Source organism: Mchenga conophoros, linkage group LG17 (assembly GCF_057382185.1).
Source record: "Mchenga conophoros isolate Kocher_MC1m ecotype Shallow Benthic linkage group LG17, M_conophoros_male_GT1.1, whole genome shotgun sequence".
In the NCBI taxonomy this organism is placed as follows: domain Eukaryota; kingdom Metazoa; phylum Chordata; class Actinopteri; order Cichliformes; family Cichlidae; genus Mchenga; species Mchenga conophoros.
Genome location: NC_140542.1, coordinates 36,636,918 through 36,657,803, shown reverse-complemented (window position 1 = coordinate 36,657,803; position 20,886 = coordinate 36,636,918). Strand labels below are relative to the sequence as shown.

General features: G+C 41.6%; 1 protein-coding gene across 10 annotated transcripts in view; it reads left to right on the top strand.

Moving 5' to 3' along the window:
• The window catches only part of celsr1a (cadherin EGF LAG seven-pass G-type receptor 1a), a 95,868-nt gene that overhangs the window by 42,953 nt on the left and 32,029 nt on the right, over positions 1-20,886 (top strand). For 7 of the 10 annotated variants that reach the window (XM_085251441.1, XM_085251442.1, XM_085251444.1 and 4 more), the window contains exons 4-7: positions 1,648-1,870; positions 4,463-4,578; positions 5,937-6,025; positions 11,952-12,032. In XM_085251441.1, the coding sequence (XP_085107567.1) occupies positions 1,648-1,870; positions 4,463-4,578; positions 5,937-6,025; positions 11,952-12,032 (509 nt within the window). The remainder of the gene's footprint in view (positions 1-1,647; positions 1,871-4,462; positions 4,579-5,936; positions 6,026-11,951; positions 12,033-20,886) is intronic. The other 3 variants (XM_085251447.1, XM_085251446.1, XM_085251445.1) reach the window with 1 other exon arrangement.

Sequence of the window (20,886 nt, the reverse complement as noted above, 5' to 3'; positions counted from 1 at the left end):
CATGGTCATTTAGAGGAATTTTCCCTTCCCGGACCTGTTGCGAAATTATATTAGATAATGTAATATATCATGTATTTGATACCACCATGCAGCTTCAGTTAAGCAGTTAGCATGTGAAGGAGAAGGAGAAGTGTATGAGGGTAGCGATAACCTCATGACCAATGGGTAGTCAAGTAAGTTTGACCAGGCCTTAAGCAGCTCCGAACAGGAAGCCAAGCAAAGCAGCCACAGATGGATGAAAATGGTTGAGGCTACAGGTTTAACATGTTCGCTGATACTGCTAGCCAAGAAGTAAAACAATAAAGATGTAAAAAAGGCAAGATTAATCCACTCCATAACATGCCCCGTACCCCAAAAACCACAGCGTATTTATGATGTAAGATGGGGAATTATTGTTTGCTTTTCTGCAAAATTAACATGAAATCACACACTGCTAATAAAGTACTTAAATTTAGTAAATTTAGTATAGTTATTTTTTTGTTTTCTGTAAAAACCAAAGGTAGTTTCTAGTGTACCTACCTTTAAGTAGCCTTAAGTGTGCCTACCTTTGCTAAATAAATAAATTATATCAAAATTCTGTTTAATTGCAGGGGTATTATGCCTTTAGTTGCGGGCATATCAGAAAATGTTGCCAAAGTGACTTAACCTAAGGTTTATTATCAGGATGGTAAAAACAAACAGGAATGCACTCATCCAAAAGTGGATTTCTTTTGTTCCCAACCTTGAATCACTCTAAGAGGTATTTAACTGATCAGCTGTTATCTGATCGTTGTTCGGTTTACAAGTTTAAAAGTGCAGTTAAATATAAGTTTAGCCATGCACTGAGCTTAGTGAAGGAAAGCCAGCAGTCTTATCCCTGTCAGCTTGCTTTCTTTTTGCAGTCTTTGTCCCTCCACCGTGACTCTTTTTCCAAACTCTCTCTTCTCTCCAAACATGGCCAAATTACCTTCTGGCTAAGAAGTGTGCTTCTCAGAAAAGACCAGTAAACAAGGTTTTGTCAGTGTTATTAACTGTTTGGAGGGAGGCGTGCCTTTCTTGAACTGATGTTTTTGGAGGGACTTTAACAACAGAAAGTTAATGCCACGTTTAACGTGTGCATGTTAGTTGAATAAATGTGCTTTGCTGATAATCAAAGGCATCTTGTTTAAACAACTGGATTCCTTAAGGCTGAGTGAGGTCTGTATTTCAGTCAACTGTGGAAGGTACGCTTCGCATAAAAGATAACATAATGATAACAAATTGATGAGACAATCAGATGACATTTATTATCATTGCTATATTGCATTTGGGGGTGGACCAAGCACCAGCAAGAATGGGAAATTTAAAAAAAAATCTCATGCAAGCTTTAGTTCAAAATTTTTCATTTTGCATCTGTTGCTGACACAAGAGCTTTCATAATATATTATTAAATTTTTAGTTATGCATTTCATAGTAATGCACTGAGGAAGTCAACAATTTGCATCCATGATATCATTAAAATGTCAACATAGTGTTGGGGCCAGTGCCATCCCAGAACCCCCATTAGCTCCGCCCCTGGTAGTGCTGCAGCTGAGAAACACAGGCCATATCAATTAACAGCAAAATGTTTCTCACAGTAAAAAAGATGCAGAACAGCTCTGTGTAACTTGGTCCCTCTTTTTCTTGCAGGCGAGCACTGTGAGATTAATGCATCATCAGACCGCTGTGTACCAGGTGTGTGCAAGAATGGTGGTACGTGCATCAACAGGCTTGCAGGTGGTTTCATGTGCGAGTGTCCACCCGGGGAGTATGAGAAGCCCTACTGTGAGATGACCACCCGCAGCTTTCCTGGACAGTCCTTCATCACCTTCAGAGGCCTGCGGCAAAGGTTCCACTTCACCGTCTCCTTCATGTAAGTTTGGTATCTTTTGTGTCTACCTCTTTGCTTACTAATCACCATTACAACTGTCAAGATTACTGTTCTTATATGGCACACATACAGTTTATTATGGGAGCATGGTTGCCAACTCTCACATCTAAAACACACTTTTACCTTCAGTCTCACGCTCTAGTGCTGCACAAAGAGATCTCATGATAAGAGGAAGCCTAAAAAGCCACACCTTTATGAAAAAACAAACAAACAAAGGGTTTGCCATGTGCGCAGAAAAGTTTGTTTAACCTTTTAGCACCAAAAATGGTCCAAAAATATCAGATCAGTGTGGGAGGGAAGGACGTTTTCTTTACTTAAGCTGGTGATTTCTATGAAATCAAATTTATTTATATATATAAAATTTGAAAACGCAAACCACATAAGGAGTTGTCCGCTAGAGTGGGATTTTCACGGCATATTCTGCACCACATCTCTATGCGTTCATCATTTGTTTGAAGCCAGCTCACCTCCTGCAACCACTTTTCCGAGAATGCACGCTTCTTTTGCGGTTCGGACTCCTTCTGACATTTCTTTGGAGGTGGAGAAACACCAAAGTAATTGCTTAAAGGAGCTTACTTCTTTGACATCTTTAATAGTTCTAAACAAATGTCTGTCCTCCTCCAGAAAATCTGACGTACGCAAACACGCGTTGCAACTTCTTATCTGGTGCGCGTTTTTTATTTTGACAGCGAATGCGCACCTGCGGACCACTTATGTGCAGCCCTGGATATATAAAATGAATACATTCAATAGTCTTAGCCTCATGTTTTCCTTTTCTGACACTCACAGTAAAATGCTACAGTACACATTATTTAACATCCCACAATTAAACTCCCCTTCCATCTATCACTACATGGCCAATTTAACTTCAGTATTTACACTGAAACAACTTCAAAATACAACAGCAATAAATGCTGTCAGAATTAATAAATATTCCACTGTAGTAGATTCACAAAAATAGTCATTACTCAGAGATGCCCTTCTTAGCAGTTCTTGGTAAATGTAAGATGCCACAGACAGCAACCCCAGTGTATACCTGCAGTTCAGCAAGTTCATGCCTTTGCCTTTAATTTCTCCTTTACTTAGTAAGTGGTAGTTTCCACTCTTAAACAGCAGTAGTAAAATGATGGGATGATGAAGTTAAAACAAATGGGATCATATTGTGGGAATAAAAAAAAATAAATCAAAAAATGACACCCTGTGTATAATGAAGTATTGAATCCCAATGCACGCAGTGTTTACCCCAAACAGCTCTGGCATTCATTAACAGGTAGCCTAATGTGTGGAAACACATTATTTTAATTAATATAAATGATCATTCCAAATAAAAATAAAAACCCTAGTGATGATTTCACTAAAAAAGCAAAGAGAAAATTTTAGCAGCTTTAGCTTGATAGCTAATCGCGTTAATGTTAGCAAAGTATCACAGTTTTACGCTTGCCATACTTTTTGTTGCTTCCAGCTAACTCTGATCAGAGCAGCTGTAAAGCCAATAGATGCACAATGATTATATACATGATAAACGAATATGACTTCAGCTAAATCCCTGATAATAGCTAGTTACTTGGACATGCTAATGACTGCAGCTGAGAATAACTATGGAAAAAGACATTTTTCCGAATGGTTTCAGAATTTAGTGTCACTATTTAAAATTCAGCACCCTGTGAGCATTTGTGCGTGTCATAAGCAGCAATTTAAACACAGTGGAAGTCAGCAAACTTAAGTGTGCCAGCTGGGACGTGCTGAGACATGCATGCACTTTTCCATTGTGTCTCACCTCCTTGAATACGTACATAGAGATGCACATTCAGGAACAACCAAGGTATAATTCACACAGTACATCTGAACATGAAGATTTATGATTTGTGCCTTTCACACTTTTTAAAACAAAGTGAAACCGCCAGAGGAAAAACAGGTGTACTGTAAATATTACAAAAAGAAGTACTTTAACTCATTTTTACCAGTAATAGGTGAGATGATTTTGTAAATCTGTGGACAGAGTGACGGTGAGAAAGGTTGCCAGTGAGGTGAAAACAGGAAAGGCTGTGTGATTTGTTTCCTAGATTCCCTTATCAGTGTTTGGCTTCAGCCATCCTGACTTCCTGCCCTCCTGGGCTCACTAGCATCTGCCGGCTGACTCCACTGCCCTCACCTTACACTCCAAACACACAGACAAACACACACACATCTGAACTTTGAACCCCGTAGAACACACACACAAGTAGGTGCTGGCTCATTTGCCAGGTCTTTTGTGTCGTTTTCACATGTAGACACAGTCATGCACCGTCTACTTCAGAAGCGCCGTTTCCTCTGTGCTTTACACATCCTTCCTTTCCTTTCCAAGTGACTTTTCCTCAAGAACGCCTCGGTTCTTTTCGTCATAAAACTTTCTGCAAGGTTCTCGACCTTTCAGTCCTGCACTGTTTGAGTTGGAGAGGCGTTAAAAAATGTGATGGGAAACATGAGCATCCCGTAAAGAAAAACAGCTGTAATTCATGCAGCCCTTTCTATGACACATATATGAAAGTTCCTTTTATCAAAGTTAATCATCTTTACAAAAAAATTTTTTTTCAGGTTTGCTACCAGGGAAAGAAACGCCCTGCTCCTCTACAACGGCAGGTTCAACGAGAAACATGACTTCATCGCCCTGGAGATCATCGCTGAACAGATTCAGCTCACCTTCTCTGGAGGTTAGGCCCCGTAATGCGTGATCGTCTGCTTTTGTGTGTGCGACTGATGCGTATCAGTTCTCGGCTGCATTATAAGCAGATTAATATGGCGTAAGTGCGCGTTATCTAAAGTGACTTTTACAGAGACGTAGGTACATAATTCTTATCTATCTCCACTTTATTTTGACAAATGCACGTTAGTGCATACACAAATTATCCAAATATAGTAGAGTCAAACATGATGCTTTAGAGGATAGGAGTGTTTTATTTTGAAAGGACTGATTAATGGTGACACCTAACTGGCCAAAAAACACCACCACAAAATCCATGATGGCTAAGGTCCATAAGCAGCACGACAGTGGCAACTTATTTGTTTTAAACATTTTTGAAAGATCAATTCGTACAAACATTAGCGCATTTAAACTCATTCAAGTGTGCTCACACACCCAGCATCATTGTTACAACTGGTAACTGTTGAATGCAGATCAAACACATGTTCTCCGAGCTGAGTCTACTTTCCCATGGTCGCGTACAGGGAGGAATCCAGTTCAGTATGACTATTTTGGGTGAAGCCTGTTCGGGAGAGAAGCCAAGTCCTTGTGCCCTGCTTCAAAACTGACATATATCTAAACGTTCGACGCATGAATCATCAAATTAAATGTTTTGAATTATGAGTCACGTTTAATGAGAGGAGTAGGAGGGAAGCTCTCAGGATTAGTCGCAGTAATTTTCTTTCTGTGCTTTTCATTGGCGAAGTAGGACATCAGTTAATCGTGTTTGCTCCTTATCTTTCTATACAAAGACTCGCGCGCACACACACTCAAGTCCTTAATGTTGCCGCGCTGTTTGCCGATTTCCCAGAGCAGGGGATGTGTGCCCCGGCTGCTCCTGCCCTTGACAAACAGGGTAAACCCTCTGCAAATCTGGTGCCGTCGTGCACTACAGTCTCCACACTGAGAATCACTGATGCTGCAGACTAATGCGTGTTGATTTATGATCTGTGTGGTGTGCGTGCATGTCAAGATAAGACACAGTGAATGTTTATTAGTAACTTATCAATAGCCAGTGGTTTATGTTTTAAAAATTGAAGTGATCCATGTATCGTGTTACAACGAGGTAAAACTTTTTAACCTTTAAAAGAAAGAGAGTACAGCCTTAGTATAAATAAAAGATCCTCAGGGGGGTTTCCTCCTTCCTTTTCTGCTAATGTTTGCAAGCAGCTCCGCTTTGCAAATTTTAGCAAGCAGTTTGACACTGATTGACAATTTGATTTGATTATTTTAAGCCCTTGTGTACAAATCGAGAAGTAGCATGCCCGTGTAGTCATGTGCACAAATCAAGTTGCAGAATTAACTAATAACAATTTGTTTCTCATGCAGGTGAGACAAAGACCACAGTGGCTCCCTACGTCCCGGGTGGAGTCAGTGACGGTCAGTGGCACTCAGTCCAGCTCCATTACTACAACAAGGTAAGAAATGCAAGCAGTCAGGTCGCTTCCGTGTTTTCTTCCCTCCTCTTCCAGAAAACTTTTTCCATTCTCACCACTAAAACAAAGGATCCTGGCTCAAAGTTGGGAGAGAAGAGTTTGTGCTTGAATTTGATTTTTTTTTTCCTGTTTTGGTGTGCGATCCATAATACTGGGGTGATAGTGTGTTTAGCCAGGGTTGAGGATTAGTGAGTTCAGGAATTGTGTTGTGGGAGTGAAGAGGATTTCTTTGATGTTCACCAGTGATTTGTGAGATTATCTAAAAGTGTAGTTAGGTTGTTCCCCTGTGTTTCAGTCCTAAATTCTGAATTATAGCCTGGCTTCAAGTGTTAAAGTTCACCTTTGGGCCACTAAAGTGAATGTAGCATGTCTGTCTTAGTTAAGCGTGAATGACCTCCATATGCAGCCCAAGCATATTTCCATAATGCCGCAGTCTAGAGGTATTCCTAATCACCAACATCCGTGGGAATTATTAGTTTGTTTCACTCACAGCTCAAAGTGATTTCCTAAAATGTTCCCACGATGGTCCTGTTTTCTAAATGAGAAAAAAACCCGACTTTGATTATTTCACAGTGTAGCTTGAGTATCCTCTTCAGCTGCAATATTATATTAAAAGGGTTTACATTGCAGTCAGTTCCTGGTGTTACTTGACAAACTTCCACCCTGCAGGCGTTGTTCTTATAATATTAAGCCAGACGAGAAATAAGAGAACGCTCTATTTCTGAGGATGAACAAGCTTTTGTGTCGTGTTTGGTTGCTGTAAAATTGAACGTTTGATAACTGCATTTAACGTTTGCTGTCAAAACAGAGTACTCATCAACCCAGTGTATGAAAGTTGAAACAGCATTAATGCACCATCTTCCCGATGCTAATGGATCCTGTCCTCATCAGCATGTGCTGCCTTTACTCTTTGGAAGCTAAGAGGTGTGCTCGTGCTATCCAAAAAATATTGTTCCATCTTTTTCATTCTTTACTTTCGTGATTTCCCTAAATGTACGTGAGGCCGCAAGCTGTAGCATCACTGACTCGGCGTCGTATTACTGCAGCACCTGGGTCTTGCAACCTGTTAAAGAGAGTACCCCGATTCTTGGCCTGACACTTGCCTACAATGCACAGCTTCTCACATTTCACAGGTTGCTCGCCTTTCTTGTGTCCACGAGCTATAGATCCCTGAGCATGTTTGGTTGCCTTGACAGGGACGTATTCATCAAAGCTGATGAATCGGGCTGCCGCACTTTATGTGTTAGCTTCTGGGTTACATCTGTACGTCTATTGTTTGAGGTTGTATGACCTTTTTGTCAACTTCTTGACAGAATAGTGATGCTGTAGAAACAATGGTTCAAACCAGCTTCGGTGCTGCTGCAAGGCTCATCGCTACTACAGGTATTATTTCTGGATACAGTCTGTTGACATGGAAGACTTCTTTGTTTTGTTTGTCCATGGGGTTGTCAGGTATTTGTAAGAACGCCACCCTGGAAACGAGAGATTAATTCCCATGTCTGAACAGATTTCCTGCTTTGTTCCCTTTCTGTGCAGTTTGCTTTTGTTTTGTTTTTTTTATTTAACTCTACTGATCCTATAGGCTTCCTTTTCGATTCCCCAGCATGCAGATACAAGTAGGCAGCACACGAACGCACGCATTTGTAGCCCCAGTATCACAAGCGTTATTTGTGTGTGTGAAGGAGGGGGGCGTGTGCGTTTCGCTTCTGTCAGTCTTGATACAGACCAGTGATTTTCAGAGCTGGCGACACATTCCGTGAAATTAGCCCAAGGCCGACTGCAGCGCTGACACCGGGTCAGCTTTTCCTCATGTGCTGAATGATCAGAAGTCAGATTGACTGATGGTAATATAATCCTCCAAGCACTGGCGGGGGGATTAGTGGAAATGAATATGGCAGAAAGCAGTAATGTTCTCACAATAGATTAGGCCTGTTGACATGTGTATGTAGGAACATGATGAAGCCTCACATAGGATCTCTCTGTCTTTGTCTCAAACACACGCAGTGTGTGAGTCAGTCTGCACCAACAGGTTGTGTTGTGGTTGTATTCCCGTATAAAAGCAAGGTTGCCGATGTCCTTTTGCAGTTAAATTGCCATCCTGCAGCAACTAGGTCACTGTTAATAGAGGGATTTTCTGTTTCATGATGTGTATCTGAGGTTTTGGTTGGACTCTGAATGAAGTAGATAATGTGAATTTCATTGTATGCAGATGACAACAGATTTAACACAGTCATCTTATCTCAAACAGATTGCATGCGATTGCCATCTCGACCCCATTCAGTCACAAACAGCAACTGACTGCAAGTAGTCATAGGATTGGTCGCCATCTTCAGGGCAACCAGTTAAAAGCAAACTTTTTTTTAAACCCAAAACTGACATTTCTCCTTGTATAGAAAGAAAACAAACAACACACGCAAAGTAAAGTCAAAGCTCCCTCAAGCCTGTAATAGCTCGTGATAATGGCTTGCTTTATTTTTAATCACTGGCTTTAAACAAGTTAGCAGTTGTCCCAAGGAGGTGCAACTTAATCCAGGGTTGTTGGCCCCACATACAATCTAATTGTATTGTTTAACGGCACGCTCACGCAGTCCTCACACACACACACATGCACACACACCATGGTTTTTGGGTCAAACGATGAGGCGAGTGAAGCTGTGTACGACTTTATGTTTGCCCCCTTTTTTCAAGTGTCTGTAGCTGTCATCTGAAGAATTAGGGTGCCTTTAATAAAAACTGAAAGTCAAAGGTCAGGGGAGGGTTGGCATGACAACAGACATGGATTTGCAATTGTTGCGGTGATGAGAGTCGACTGGAAAGCTGGGTGTGCATGCGGTTAAATCCGGGGGAGGGGGGCCGACAAATCGAGAGTGTGCGTGTTTCTGAATGTGTGCTATTAGAGAATGCCACACAATACCAATGGAAGGATAAAGACATTGTTGAGATTCCATAGAGCAAAGACTCAAGGACAGCCGACTGTGTTAGCAAACTCAAACAGGATGCACAGACGCAAACACAGATAAAAAGTGTGTTGAAGTGATATTCCTGGAGCAGCTGGAGGTTTTCTCCTGGGTTTTGATGTGTGTTAACTACAGGAAGTGATGCTTCTTGTTGCAGGAAATGATGCAATTTAGGACACTGGGCAGGATATGAGTTGTATCGTGATTGTGTGTCTGCTAGGCCACCTGCATGGAGGTTTTCACTCAACCTCGCAGCAACTACAACCTTAAAGTTAATTTCATGAACTCCACAGGTACCTCTTTAGTTACTATCAGAGTGTTAACAGTAAATATAAGTTTGCTACTTCCCACATATGCTGTACTCCAATAATCCTGTGGCTCTATTTCATGTATTATTATTATTAATATGTTGTTGGTTAGTACATTTACACAAGGGAACCAAGGAAATGATTAATAAGTTGGAATTTACAGCAACAATCTTAGTAACATTTTATATCATATTTAAAGCTAAAACAATGTAAAAATAACCTATAATTAACCTTCATGTAGCCCATCCTCATGGTCCTAAATCCAGGTCTGCAGACATGACGTGCCCGTGTGTTTGCAGTATTTTTATTATAGTGTTTTTCCCACATGATGTTAGACATGCTCATAGTATCGTGCCGGCTAATATTGGCTGTGATAATTGCAGTTAGGGTGTGCAGACAGCATTCCCAGACAGGCTTAGCGAGTACCATAAGTTCACTCTTACTTTTGCCTTTGCTGTTCTTCCCTCGGACTCACCGAGGTTGCTTGTGTGGCGGCGTTTTAATCATCAGAACATAAGTGCAAATTGCTTCACAGCGTAGTGTGAAATGTTTTTTAATATGCTGTGTGTGTGTTTGTTTTGCATTCCACCTCTGCAGGACTGAACCTCTCGGTTAATTAGAGACCTGTTACTCACCCCCACTGACAGGCTTTTTTTGATATTTAAAAAAAATGGTTTTGTGTTATGAAGGTATCGAAAACGTACAAATCTTAAATTTAACAAAGTTGATTTTCACTCTGCTTGTTTTTCAGCTCAGTTAAGTAATTGGTTATCTGTTAAACAATATGTACGTAGCAATTATTATCAAAATATTCTCAAAGGAGCTCAAAAACATTGAAACAAGGGTAAGAAAACGTTGGAAAAGTAAAACAAAACAAAACAAAAACAAAACATACAGAGAACAGGGACCATCCTGCTTGTTGTCAGCGCTCAGTTCAAAACCCTGCATCTCTGGTGGTATGGGGGTACATTAGTGCCTAATTTATTTAGTTGGAAGCTTATATAATTGGTGTATACCGTCAGTGGTGAAAGGTGTACACAGGTTTATAGCATCATATGCTCTCATCCATTCCATATTGTGTCAGTTTAATTGACTTTTAGTTACATTTTGCACGACATCCCAACTTTTTTCAAAATACATGCATACCGAAATTTTATTAGGTCTCAGAGGGTAAAATATTGGAGGCTCCTGGTAATAGTCTCTGTAAATAAAGACCAAATACAAATATATTAATGCAGATTTTTGCTTTGTCTCGCTTTTAGTCACCAGAAGAGTGGATCCAAACACTTATATCTCAGTCTGTGCTGTAAAATAAACAGACTCTTACCCTCGTCTTCGTGCTTCTATCCATCTCTTTGTTGATGTTTCAGGATTTATTTGGGTGTGCAGCGTGAACTCACACACACACGCGCGCGCGCGCAGCCTTACGTACATGCGCTCAGTGGATAACTGTTTTTAAGATACGCTGCAAAGAGCCCGACAGTGGTTTTGAAGTAGTCATCCATCCTCCTTTAGTTGCAGTTTTCCATCAGCTTGCCCGGGTGGCCGTCGCACAACAGAGTGGCACGCATTCCTTTTTAGGTGTTTAACTGTGTCACGCTCACTCATACACTTCTGTGTGAGTGTTTGCTGCAGATGAAGGGCACAGGGCTCATTGTGTCTGTGCGTGCTATCTCGTGTTCCTGCACAGACATGGGTGAAGGTTTTGTGTGTTGTCTTTACTAAGTGCTTTTAAAAAAGGTTAAGTAGTTCTCTTTTTTTTTTAAGGTGAAGCCCCAGACTCTGCATTCCCAGTCAGGGTGTGTTTTCAGAGGAAGAGGCCATGTTATTCTTTGTTCTTCTTGATGTTTCCACAGACCTTAGACAGTTGAGGTTATCATCACACATAAACACACACAGTGCCTTTAGCTACCTTTAGCTGCTATTTTACCAACTGTAATACGATACAGCAACATGTGTTCATGTTCAAACATTGTAGGTAAACCTACACCCCCTCAGAGGAAAAATATTGATCACTTTTTACTAACTTACTGTAATCATCACATAGTGCTGCACATGTTCTTGTGTCACTGTTGTGTTACTGGCTTTGTCGACATGCTGGTAGCCGGGTTTCGGGACGTTCATGTGTTTGAATGTTTCCACTGTTTTTTTCCTGCTGTAAATTTCACCTGTTCTTCACACAGCGTTGCATTTCACAGTGTGACGTAAATCTGCCACAGTCGCTTTTGTCCAAAGGCGGCAGTGCGTGAGTTGTTGCCTATTGTGCGAGGTGGTGGGAGAGGTGTTTTTGAAGTGGGCAAGTAGGATGTCGTTATTGTCGGCAAATTGGTCGGTAGCGAATGTAACCGCGGAGCATGAAGGCATCTCACGTGCAGCGCTGTTGTTGTGCTGATGGGAACAAAGATTCAGACGCACTCCGTCACCGTACTTTTGATTTTTTTTTTCCATAATTTATTGCTTTTCTTAATGAAAAGACGCAATTAATCTGCACATACAAAAGAAGCAAAAAGTATAAAAAGAATCACAAAAAATGCACTAATTACACGTTCACGTGAGTAAAGAGCATACACGCATGCTGATGAGGCTTGGCTGTGAGCTGCAGGTCTAATGCAGTGTCTCTCTCTCACGGTGTCTCTCTCCCAGGACGGGTGGAGTCTGGTGGACTCCAGCGGAGCTCTGCGGCTCCCTCTCTATACCGCCTGGCTGGAGCTCAATAAGAAGGAGGTAACCTCTGACCTCTAGCTTAGTCCCCAACTGGGCTTTTTTTCCCCCTTCGCCTGGGTCTCATTTAGTCCTCGCTCTGCTTCTAGTACAGTCCATTGGACTAACTCTGTCACTTGGCTCTGGTCTAGTCTCCACTGTAGAAAATGCTGTCGTAGATGGTGTGGTTTTGGTTTGTTGTTTGGCTGTTGAAGGCTTTGACCTGGCTTTTCTGTTAGACTTCTTTATGAAGTCATGCATCACTTTTAAGGCCGTTTTTTTTCTTCTTCTAATATTTAGTTAAATCGTAACATTTTTACATGTTTGCTAGCGGTCTGCTTCTTCACTGCTTTTGTGGACACTTGCTTCTTTGCATGATATTACCGCAACGTGCCAATAACAATGTGTCACTGGTAGAAGGGATGATTATTACGTCATCCCTGTGTTTGTCCATAAACACAAGGGGGACCCACGAGTCATAACATTGCTCCACAGTGTTCTTCCAACACTCTATAAATAAGTTAGCTAATGCGTATGTCATGCATCAGTTTGTGAAGACTTGAACTGAACATTGAGGCCATCGGCACCTTGTTTTTTAAAAATTGGATGTCAAAAAAGGGATAGATCTGAAGAAAATGAGGGCATTGCATCCACAGACACTAGTGACTTCTCAGTCACAAGGTAGTTACCCCATAAAGCGTGTATACAGCATTTAATGAGGTCATAAATCTGGTGAGAAGTTGGGTCATTTTCTTATAAAACACAGGAGGCCAAGCTGAAGGTTGTCATGGTGGAAGAGGACAGCTCAGGCTAGATAGAAAGTTAGAGAGGCGATGGATGGTGGCTATATTGGACGAATGATGTTGAAGATGGAGCTGCCAGGCAGAAGGAAAAGAGGAAGACCAAAGAGAATATTCATGTAGTGAAGGAAGGACGTGCAGAGTGTAGGTGTGACATAAGAGGATGCTATGGACAAGGTAAAATACAGGGAGATGATCCACTCAACCTCTAACTGTCTAGTTAGACTTTCAGTGCATTTTTTTGAAGCAGTTGCCATTTCCTGACTATTTGAATGAGTTCTGCTTGTGTCATTTTTCAGACCTGGAAACTTTGTTTACTAGAAAACTTAAATCTCAAGGGATGAAAAATTAAGGCAAGACTAAAGTACCAAATATTTTTCTTCCTTGAGTGGCCACTTGGCTCCAAAATACTAAAAAAATGATCAACACGCACACCCAGGTCCAAAACATTTTCATTTCATAAAATACAGGAACTTATAAACATAAGGGCTTACAAACAAAATCTATACCTGTTTAGGTTTTGTTGAAGCTTCAAATTAGGAGCTTGTTTTCTTTGTAGGGTGATCGCTATGCTGCCTAAAGGCTTCATATCCACTAATTCAAGTCACTGAAGGCTGTCTTCTTAAAAGACTTTTGATGGAATTATCTGACAAATAGTGTGCCTTCAGTTTGTACTTCAGTTTAGGTGAGTGCATTCTTGCATTTTATTAGTATAATACTTAGGTTGAACTAGAAATCATCTCTGTTTTGAACCCACACAGTTTGTGGCTAAAGCTAGCTAACCTTGATTAGCGTTAGCTGGTATTTTAGTACTCGTGTAAATATGCTAACACCAAGCTCCAAAAACCCCAACATGGGTTTAAAGTTAAGTTTTCAAACCACATTGAGGCTAAAGTTGAAGCTTCAACATGTGGATTTTAGAAACTGGTGGTTGACATCGTCATGGGAATGGCCATCTTTAAAATACAATCTATGCTTCTGCAGCTGTAAACTCACATGGTACAGTTGATGCGTACGCTCATGTCTTTCCATGGTTCAGTCTAGCTTTATGTATTGAGCCTCTTTTCTTCTTTTCTCAAAACAATATTTAGCACAAGTTGGTGGTATAAAAATACTCAAGTGAGTAAATAAAGTCAATGTCAGGGGTTTTTTTTAGGAGTTCAATTTTATGTGTAACATCTGATTAAAAGGTTTTTGCTTTGTAGTTTTGGTAGGCACTAACATTGTCATGATATTCAGTTTTATGATTAATACTCAGAAACATACTGCCCAGGGCTAAGGGAGTCTCCTCATGCAGCACTTGTATCTTTTTCTGCTCCACTGCTCCGCCTGCCTGGAGAGTCTGCTACTTACAAATACCTAAACAGTGCATAAGCGGAAAGGACACAGTTACAGTGCTGTTGCTCATCATCTGTCAGTTCTCATTGCCTTCCTGTATAAGCATTCACTCAGGTGAAATAAACACGCTCGAGTCTAGGCAGGCAGGCAGACAAACAGGTGGGTAGACACCCACTGAGCAGTGGCTGTGTTTTCCTTGGCAACATCAGAGTGGCAGGTCTAAACTTTAAGCTTAGGCTCTGGTAATAATAACAGATGATAAATATCATCATGAGCTTGCACGCTTCTGTTTAGATTGTCATCTAACTTCAAATGCTATCATTAATCACCTGTTGTGTCGCTCAAAGTTTTGCCCTCAGAATGAAATAGTAGTGAGAAGTTAGATGAATGCAGTACATTTGCAATTTATTGGGTCGGGTTTGTTTTGTGCAGAGTTAGCGGTCAGTAGGAACAGTGGATTGTGTGTTTTGGACTGTGGAGATACAGTAACTACACCTTTCTGTCTTATATCTGCTTTTTTTGCACCTTCTCCAATTTTTGACATTCCTTCCTAACTCTGCTGCGATGTGAAATATTGTGTGTGTGTGTGTGGGTGTTACTAAGGGGAGGAAATTTCACACACCTCACCTAGCATGACCTAAACCTCTTATTAACTGTGCAAAAGACAGTGATTCAGTGGAATTTTTTGTGGGGAGGTGGGCATAAAAGTAGAAAGAGAGAAAGAGAAAATCCACACAGTTTATAGCTGCTCTGCCCTCCCTGCAGTAAAATATTCTCCTCCTCCTGTCTTGCCTCTTGGCCTCCTCATTCTTCTCCCTGCATCTCTTTATCTCTTCTGTGATCCCTGTCAGATCCGGCTTTTATTGCACCATTAGGTTTTTTTCCTGCAAAACATTAGCATCAACCCTGATGATCCTTAATCGCTTTATGCTGTGAGCTCTGCGAGGCCCTTTAAATAACAATTAGATGGTCACTGTGCAGCAGTAGCTCCTACCTCAGAGGCCAGACTCAGACCTCTGTGTCACATGATCATAATTAGCCAAAGTCTAGTTGAAGATGCAACAAAAAATAGGATTTTTACTAATTGCATATGTACATGTATATACCAGGCAGAGTCCTAAAGTTGTGTATGTAAGTAAGTAATGTAAAAGAAGAGCAAAAGTTTATTGTTATTAATTAAGCAAAAGAAGACAAAGAGCCAAAGCCTGCCTATGAACTGTGCTTCCACCAAGGTCAACTTTAAAAAATAAAAAAGTGATCAAAAGGATTCTCCTTTTGCCCATCCTCCATCCTCCACCAGAAATTTCACGATTCCTAGTTGTAGTAGTTTTGCATTAGCTTGCTGACAAAGAGGCAGACAAAAGGCGCCTATGACATACCTCAAGCATTACAACAAGCAGATAAAACACATCATTCGGAAGGTAATGCCATTGATGTCAGCATACCGGCTGTTTGACTTTGCCAACTAGGGGGAAGGAGAGGGGGTCGAGAGGGTCCAAAACAGGATAAAGTTACTCTTGCGTCCGCTTATGTGTCGTCTGCATGTTGGTTGTGCCTCTTGAAAGCCTCGAGCCAACAATGGCTGCTGTCCGTCTGTTACACTGACAGATAGATCGAAGCCGTGAGACGATGGGGATGGCAGTAACATATATTCTTGAACATGGTACATTGTAGCCTCGTGTAAAGTGTGTGTGTGTTCACACTTCTAGGTTTACACAGCCACAGGGCAGGTGAGGTAATGTGGACATGATAGAGTTTGTTGCTGCCAGAGGGAAGGTGGGATACGTGAGCCCGTGTGTGACATGATCGAAAATCACTTCACTTCACTCACATACACAAACACCAGAGTTGGTTTTGGTTCTGTGCCCGTCTTTATTTTGGCTCCAGCCTTTTCCCTGATTAAAACCATTCTTTTGCGGCTACTTTATGAAAATAAAAACACGCTTGGTCCTATTTTGTAGTTTGCACAGTTTAACCGCAAGCACCAAAAACCATCAAGGGCACATTTTCAGGCATCCATTTTCATCCAGTCATCAGAGTAACAATGGCGTTTCCTCAGGCGACTGCAAATAAAATAAAAGACTGTGCGCTCTCCTTCCTTTATGATCCCAGTGAATTATGTGGACGTTTGCAGCGCTGCTCGCCGCTTCCTGCATCGCTCCCGCACGCACGAGCTCGCCACTCGCTCACTCAATGTGCACGCCTGTAAACGCATTCTGCAGACATCCTTTCCATACTCCCCGAGCACATCCGTGAACAAGGACATAATCACCACTTCTGTCCTGCCCACTCGACACACACACACACACACACACGCACACGCACACACAAACACACACACACACAAACACACACACACAAACACGCACACACACACACAAACACACACACACAAACACGCACACACACACACACTTTCAGGTTGCTTGTTGCTCATTGTGACAGTGTTTAAGGTGTTTTCTGGGTCAGTCATTGAGCTACATGTAACAGTCTGTGCAGCATTGCTCTTTATCCTGGCCGCGGGGCTGGCTAAGTTATCATGTCGGCTTTGACAGACAGGCACGTAATAATGGAGTTGTCAGTGTGTGCGTCTGTGTTGGTGGGAGGAAAACGGTGTGTGGGCTTGAAAGTGTCCCCCTCAGACACACACAGTGTACACTTTTTCTGCATTTTTGCCTAAGCTAGAACTTGTGTGTATCCGTGCGGGTTTTCGGCCAATCACCTCATGCCCTCCGCCCTCCTCGTCTTTGTGGTAAGCTGTGGGGATCAAGTGCGTTGCCATGGCTGCAGCAAGCCTATCACCCCTGGAGACGACACCTTAGAGAGAGGGAATCCTCAACGGCCCGAGTCAGGCGGAAGGTAAATGAGAGCCTCTCATGGGGCCCCTCAAAGCGAGGGCCAAGTGCACTTTAAAAGAAGGGGTCAGAGAGAAGCCTGAAGCAGCTCATGTTTGAAGCTAACAGGCACACTTAGTGTTCAGTTATAGACATGGCAACATTTACAGCAATTTAAATGGGAATTCATAAAAACAAAAGTAGTAGCAGCACAAACTGATTTTGCATTTGCGTAAACTCTAAAACTTTGACAGATGGCAGACTTCGGCGCAACTAGTAGACTAGTTTTGATCAGATGTTGGGCTGTTTATGCCATACAGACATGACAACTCTGCCAGTAGGGATCCACAGATACATCCATAGACACGGTAAAAGATAGATGTAACTTCTGGATCTGAAAAGTGAATACACAAAAGATGTAAACTGTCCGTTAGTTTACTGGACAACAGTGCTGAGCAGAAGGTGGGGACAGAAGTGTGTGTGTGTGTGTTATTGGAGGGGTGGGTGCCACATATAGCGGCCCAGGGCAGACTCCAGTAAGGACTCCGCCCTTCAGTGCACGGTGAGCTATAGTGGGGCCTAAACTGCATTCTCTTAATGACTTTTATAGAAGACTTCATATTGAATGCAATCCTAATTACATTTTTTTAAATTTATGGTCAATCCAAGGACAGGGTTAAAGTCTTTAAAATCTTTAGCCAATGAGCGTGCAGCTTCGCAGTCAGATCCACACCCTCGTCATCACATTCAGTATCCAATCACCAAAGATGGCTACGGAGACCAAAACGGTTGATTAAACATTTTAATTCCATTTTTGACATCTGGTGCTTGAGCGTGGGAGTTTATGGTGAGGGGCTGACTTGTGGGGCCTTTGTCAGCCCTGAGTCTGCTGCTTCTGGGGCAATCAGCGAAGTCTCAAGTCTTATTCAGCAGAATATAGGAAAATATGTTTATTTAAAGGAATTTCTGGTGATCCGGAAACATTCTTGTTGCTCAAAGCTCTGTTAACAAAAACTGATGTTTTTGATATCTCTGGGATACATGACCAACGTTCGTTCACTCTTTCTGCTTGGCCTCGTTTAAACCTTAAACTCTGAACTATGCTTACACATCACACACACAGAATGCATCGCTGACCCATATCTTTAGCTCGTGATCAGCTTTACATGAATTAGCAGAGTCTTAGTTTTAGCTGCAAGTATGCATTACACAGTGACAAAAACATTCACGTATTAAAGCACGTCCACTTGTGTGTGTCGATGTTTCTTTATGCTCTCAGTATCTCTCTCTCACACACACACAAACACACAGGCTCCAAGTAAATGTAGTGTACATTATACCATGTGAGTTTACTGTGTGATCAGCACCTGTAACAGCTGCAAGAGTCCGGGTTTCGGTTCTTCTTCTTCTTCTCCTTCTTCTCCTTCTTCTTCTTCTCCTTCTTCTTCTTCTCCCAGCTTTGTTGTTTTTTCCCTGCTTTTATTTCACCATCCACTGAAATCTAAAGAGATGCTGATAAGACGTTAATCAGAGCAGCTGCAGGTCAAGAACCTTCTGTTTCACCCTTTAAAGGCTTTTCTCCAGCACTGCTCCCACGCTTGCTCATATTTACATTGTTTAATCATTAGTTTCATTTTTTTAAATCTCATTTTATCTAAAGTGCTCGAGGAAAGAAAGCGGATCATTTCTACTTCTCCTTCCTTGTTTTTATTTTTTATTTTTGATCAAATCTGAATGCGATCAACTCTAGATTTTATAAAGGTGCAGCTCTAAAAATGTAAAAATACATAATGTGTGTATGTGGATCATTTAAACCTAGGTCTGTTTAGCTTCTTCTAACACTGTGCTAACACTTTCTGTAGCGGGGATGTCAAACTCATTTCTCATCATAGAGCCACATAGAGCCCACTTTGATCTTAAGTGGGCCGGACCAGTGAAACTTCCCCTTGTGTCAATGTAAAGATTTTTAATGACACATTTGATCCTTGAAATATCTCAGTATAAGAAAAAGAAGTGCAGTATAATCAGTGAAAAAAACCCTGCTATTTAATTGTTTCTCTATTCCTTAATTGGTGTGAAATGAATGGCCATGGTGGAGTAAGAAAAGTTGTAAAATATAGTTAAAAGCCCCAAATTTATCTCTTCCTTCATATTTTCCAAATTTGTCCAGTGGGCCGGATTGGAGTTTTCACCTGGCTAATTCTGGCCCCCATGCCTTTATGTTTGACAACCCTGTTCTACAGCTTAGAAAGCCACATGTTGCTCTTATTTTCCTCTGGAGTCCAGTGGTGCCCCTAATCACAAATGGCCAACAGGGGACATTTTTGTGCATATTTCACAGCGGGGTTAAGCAGTAAAGGTCCTCGTTATTATCAGGGTCAAATCAGCCACGAGCCTGTCAAGCACATACTTTGTGTCTTAACTCCTTCATCTGAGTGGTGCTATGAAGCAGGTTTCCCAAAGTGCAGCGTCTCATCACGGGCTGCCGACATGTCCGCTCAGGAGGAACAGTCCAACTTACGTAACTTACTAATGACGTTGACACTTGAAGATTTTCAGCGATAAAGCATCGCGCTCAGCCAGCAAGAGGTTCATATTTGGAGTTTGTGGGGTGTCACCTGCCTACAGTGAGCTTAGTGAGCCTGGGTTTTGTTCAGACGGTGAGGAACAAAAGCAGGACCCACGATTTCAATCACATATTTTCCTCTTGGTCTTACATTTTTGTGATTCGGGTTTTAGACTCGGCTCAAGCTGTTTGAGCCAAACCACCTAATTATTTGGGAGGGGAGAATTTAATCACGTGGTAGCATCCACCTGGTCTGTTGTCACTCAGAGGCTCAAATTTAGAAACCTGAAGGCAATAGCCTTCTTTTAAAGTCAACGAACTGAAGTGACGGTCAGATTTGACAAGATTATTTAGCTGGTTTTCATGGGAAAAGTAGCCACAGAGACCAGAAGAGTTTGTTGCAGCAGGCTGTGAACGTGTTTATTTTGCTGTTAAATTGGCCGGATCCAAGCGGCCAATCAAGGAACTGCTGTCTCCATTTTTTAGCACATGTGCTCGTTTTTCATGTTCATTTTTCAGACGTTAAAGTTGCTGCTTGTTGTGTGGAGAAAAGGAAAGTAAAACCTGTTAAGACACGTCCTTGGACTCTGGAGAATTTTGATGTCATTTTCACTGTTTGTTCATATCGATTCACTCTATGAATCCTAGACGGGCAAAAATGAGAGAATTCATCCATGATGCCTTGCTCAACCATGCCCGATAAGGCCTCGTGCTTTCTGTCTGTACTCAGCTGTTTATCTGTCTGTGTCTCTATGTGTATGTGTGCACGACGTTTCCACCTAAAGCCTGTACAAATGAGATTACATGTGAAAGAGAAAGAAAACAGCAGCGGTGTCAGACATGCCATGCTTCCTGTTTTTCTTATTGAAAGTGTGAAAGTGTGTTTTGTAGAATCTGTGGAAATGGGGCATTTTGAAGGGAGTGGCCGTGATCAAAAAACCCTCCCTGTGGGTTAGAGTTATGCCTGGACCGGAGCCCACCTGAGCCAAAATAGAAGACAGTGCAGCCCTGTGCTGCTCAGTTTTTGCCCGTCTGCCATTTTCTCTTTTGTCTCTTTTCTCTGGACTTCCTTTTTTTTGTCCTTTGCCATTTTCCCCCCTCTGTGTTCTTCTTTTGTTTCCTGTATCAGCCCCATCAGTATCTCATTACTCTACACCGATTAATGTAGCAGAGAATACACACACACATTTTCTTTCTATCTGTGTCTCCTCATCTCTTCTACTGCATTAATTTTTCATCTTAAAATAATGCAGAGTCATACGTAACCATAAAGCCTTCACTCAGGTTCATTAAATATACTAAACTAGACACGTAAACCCTGATATCACAGTGTTGAGAAT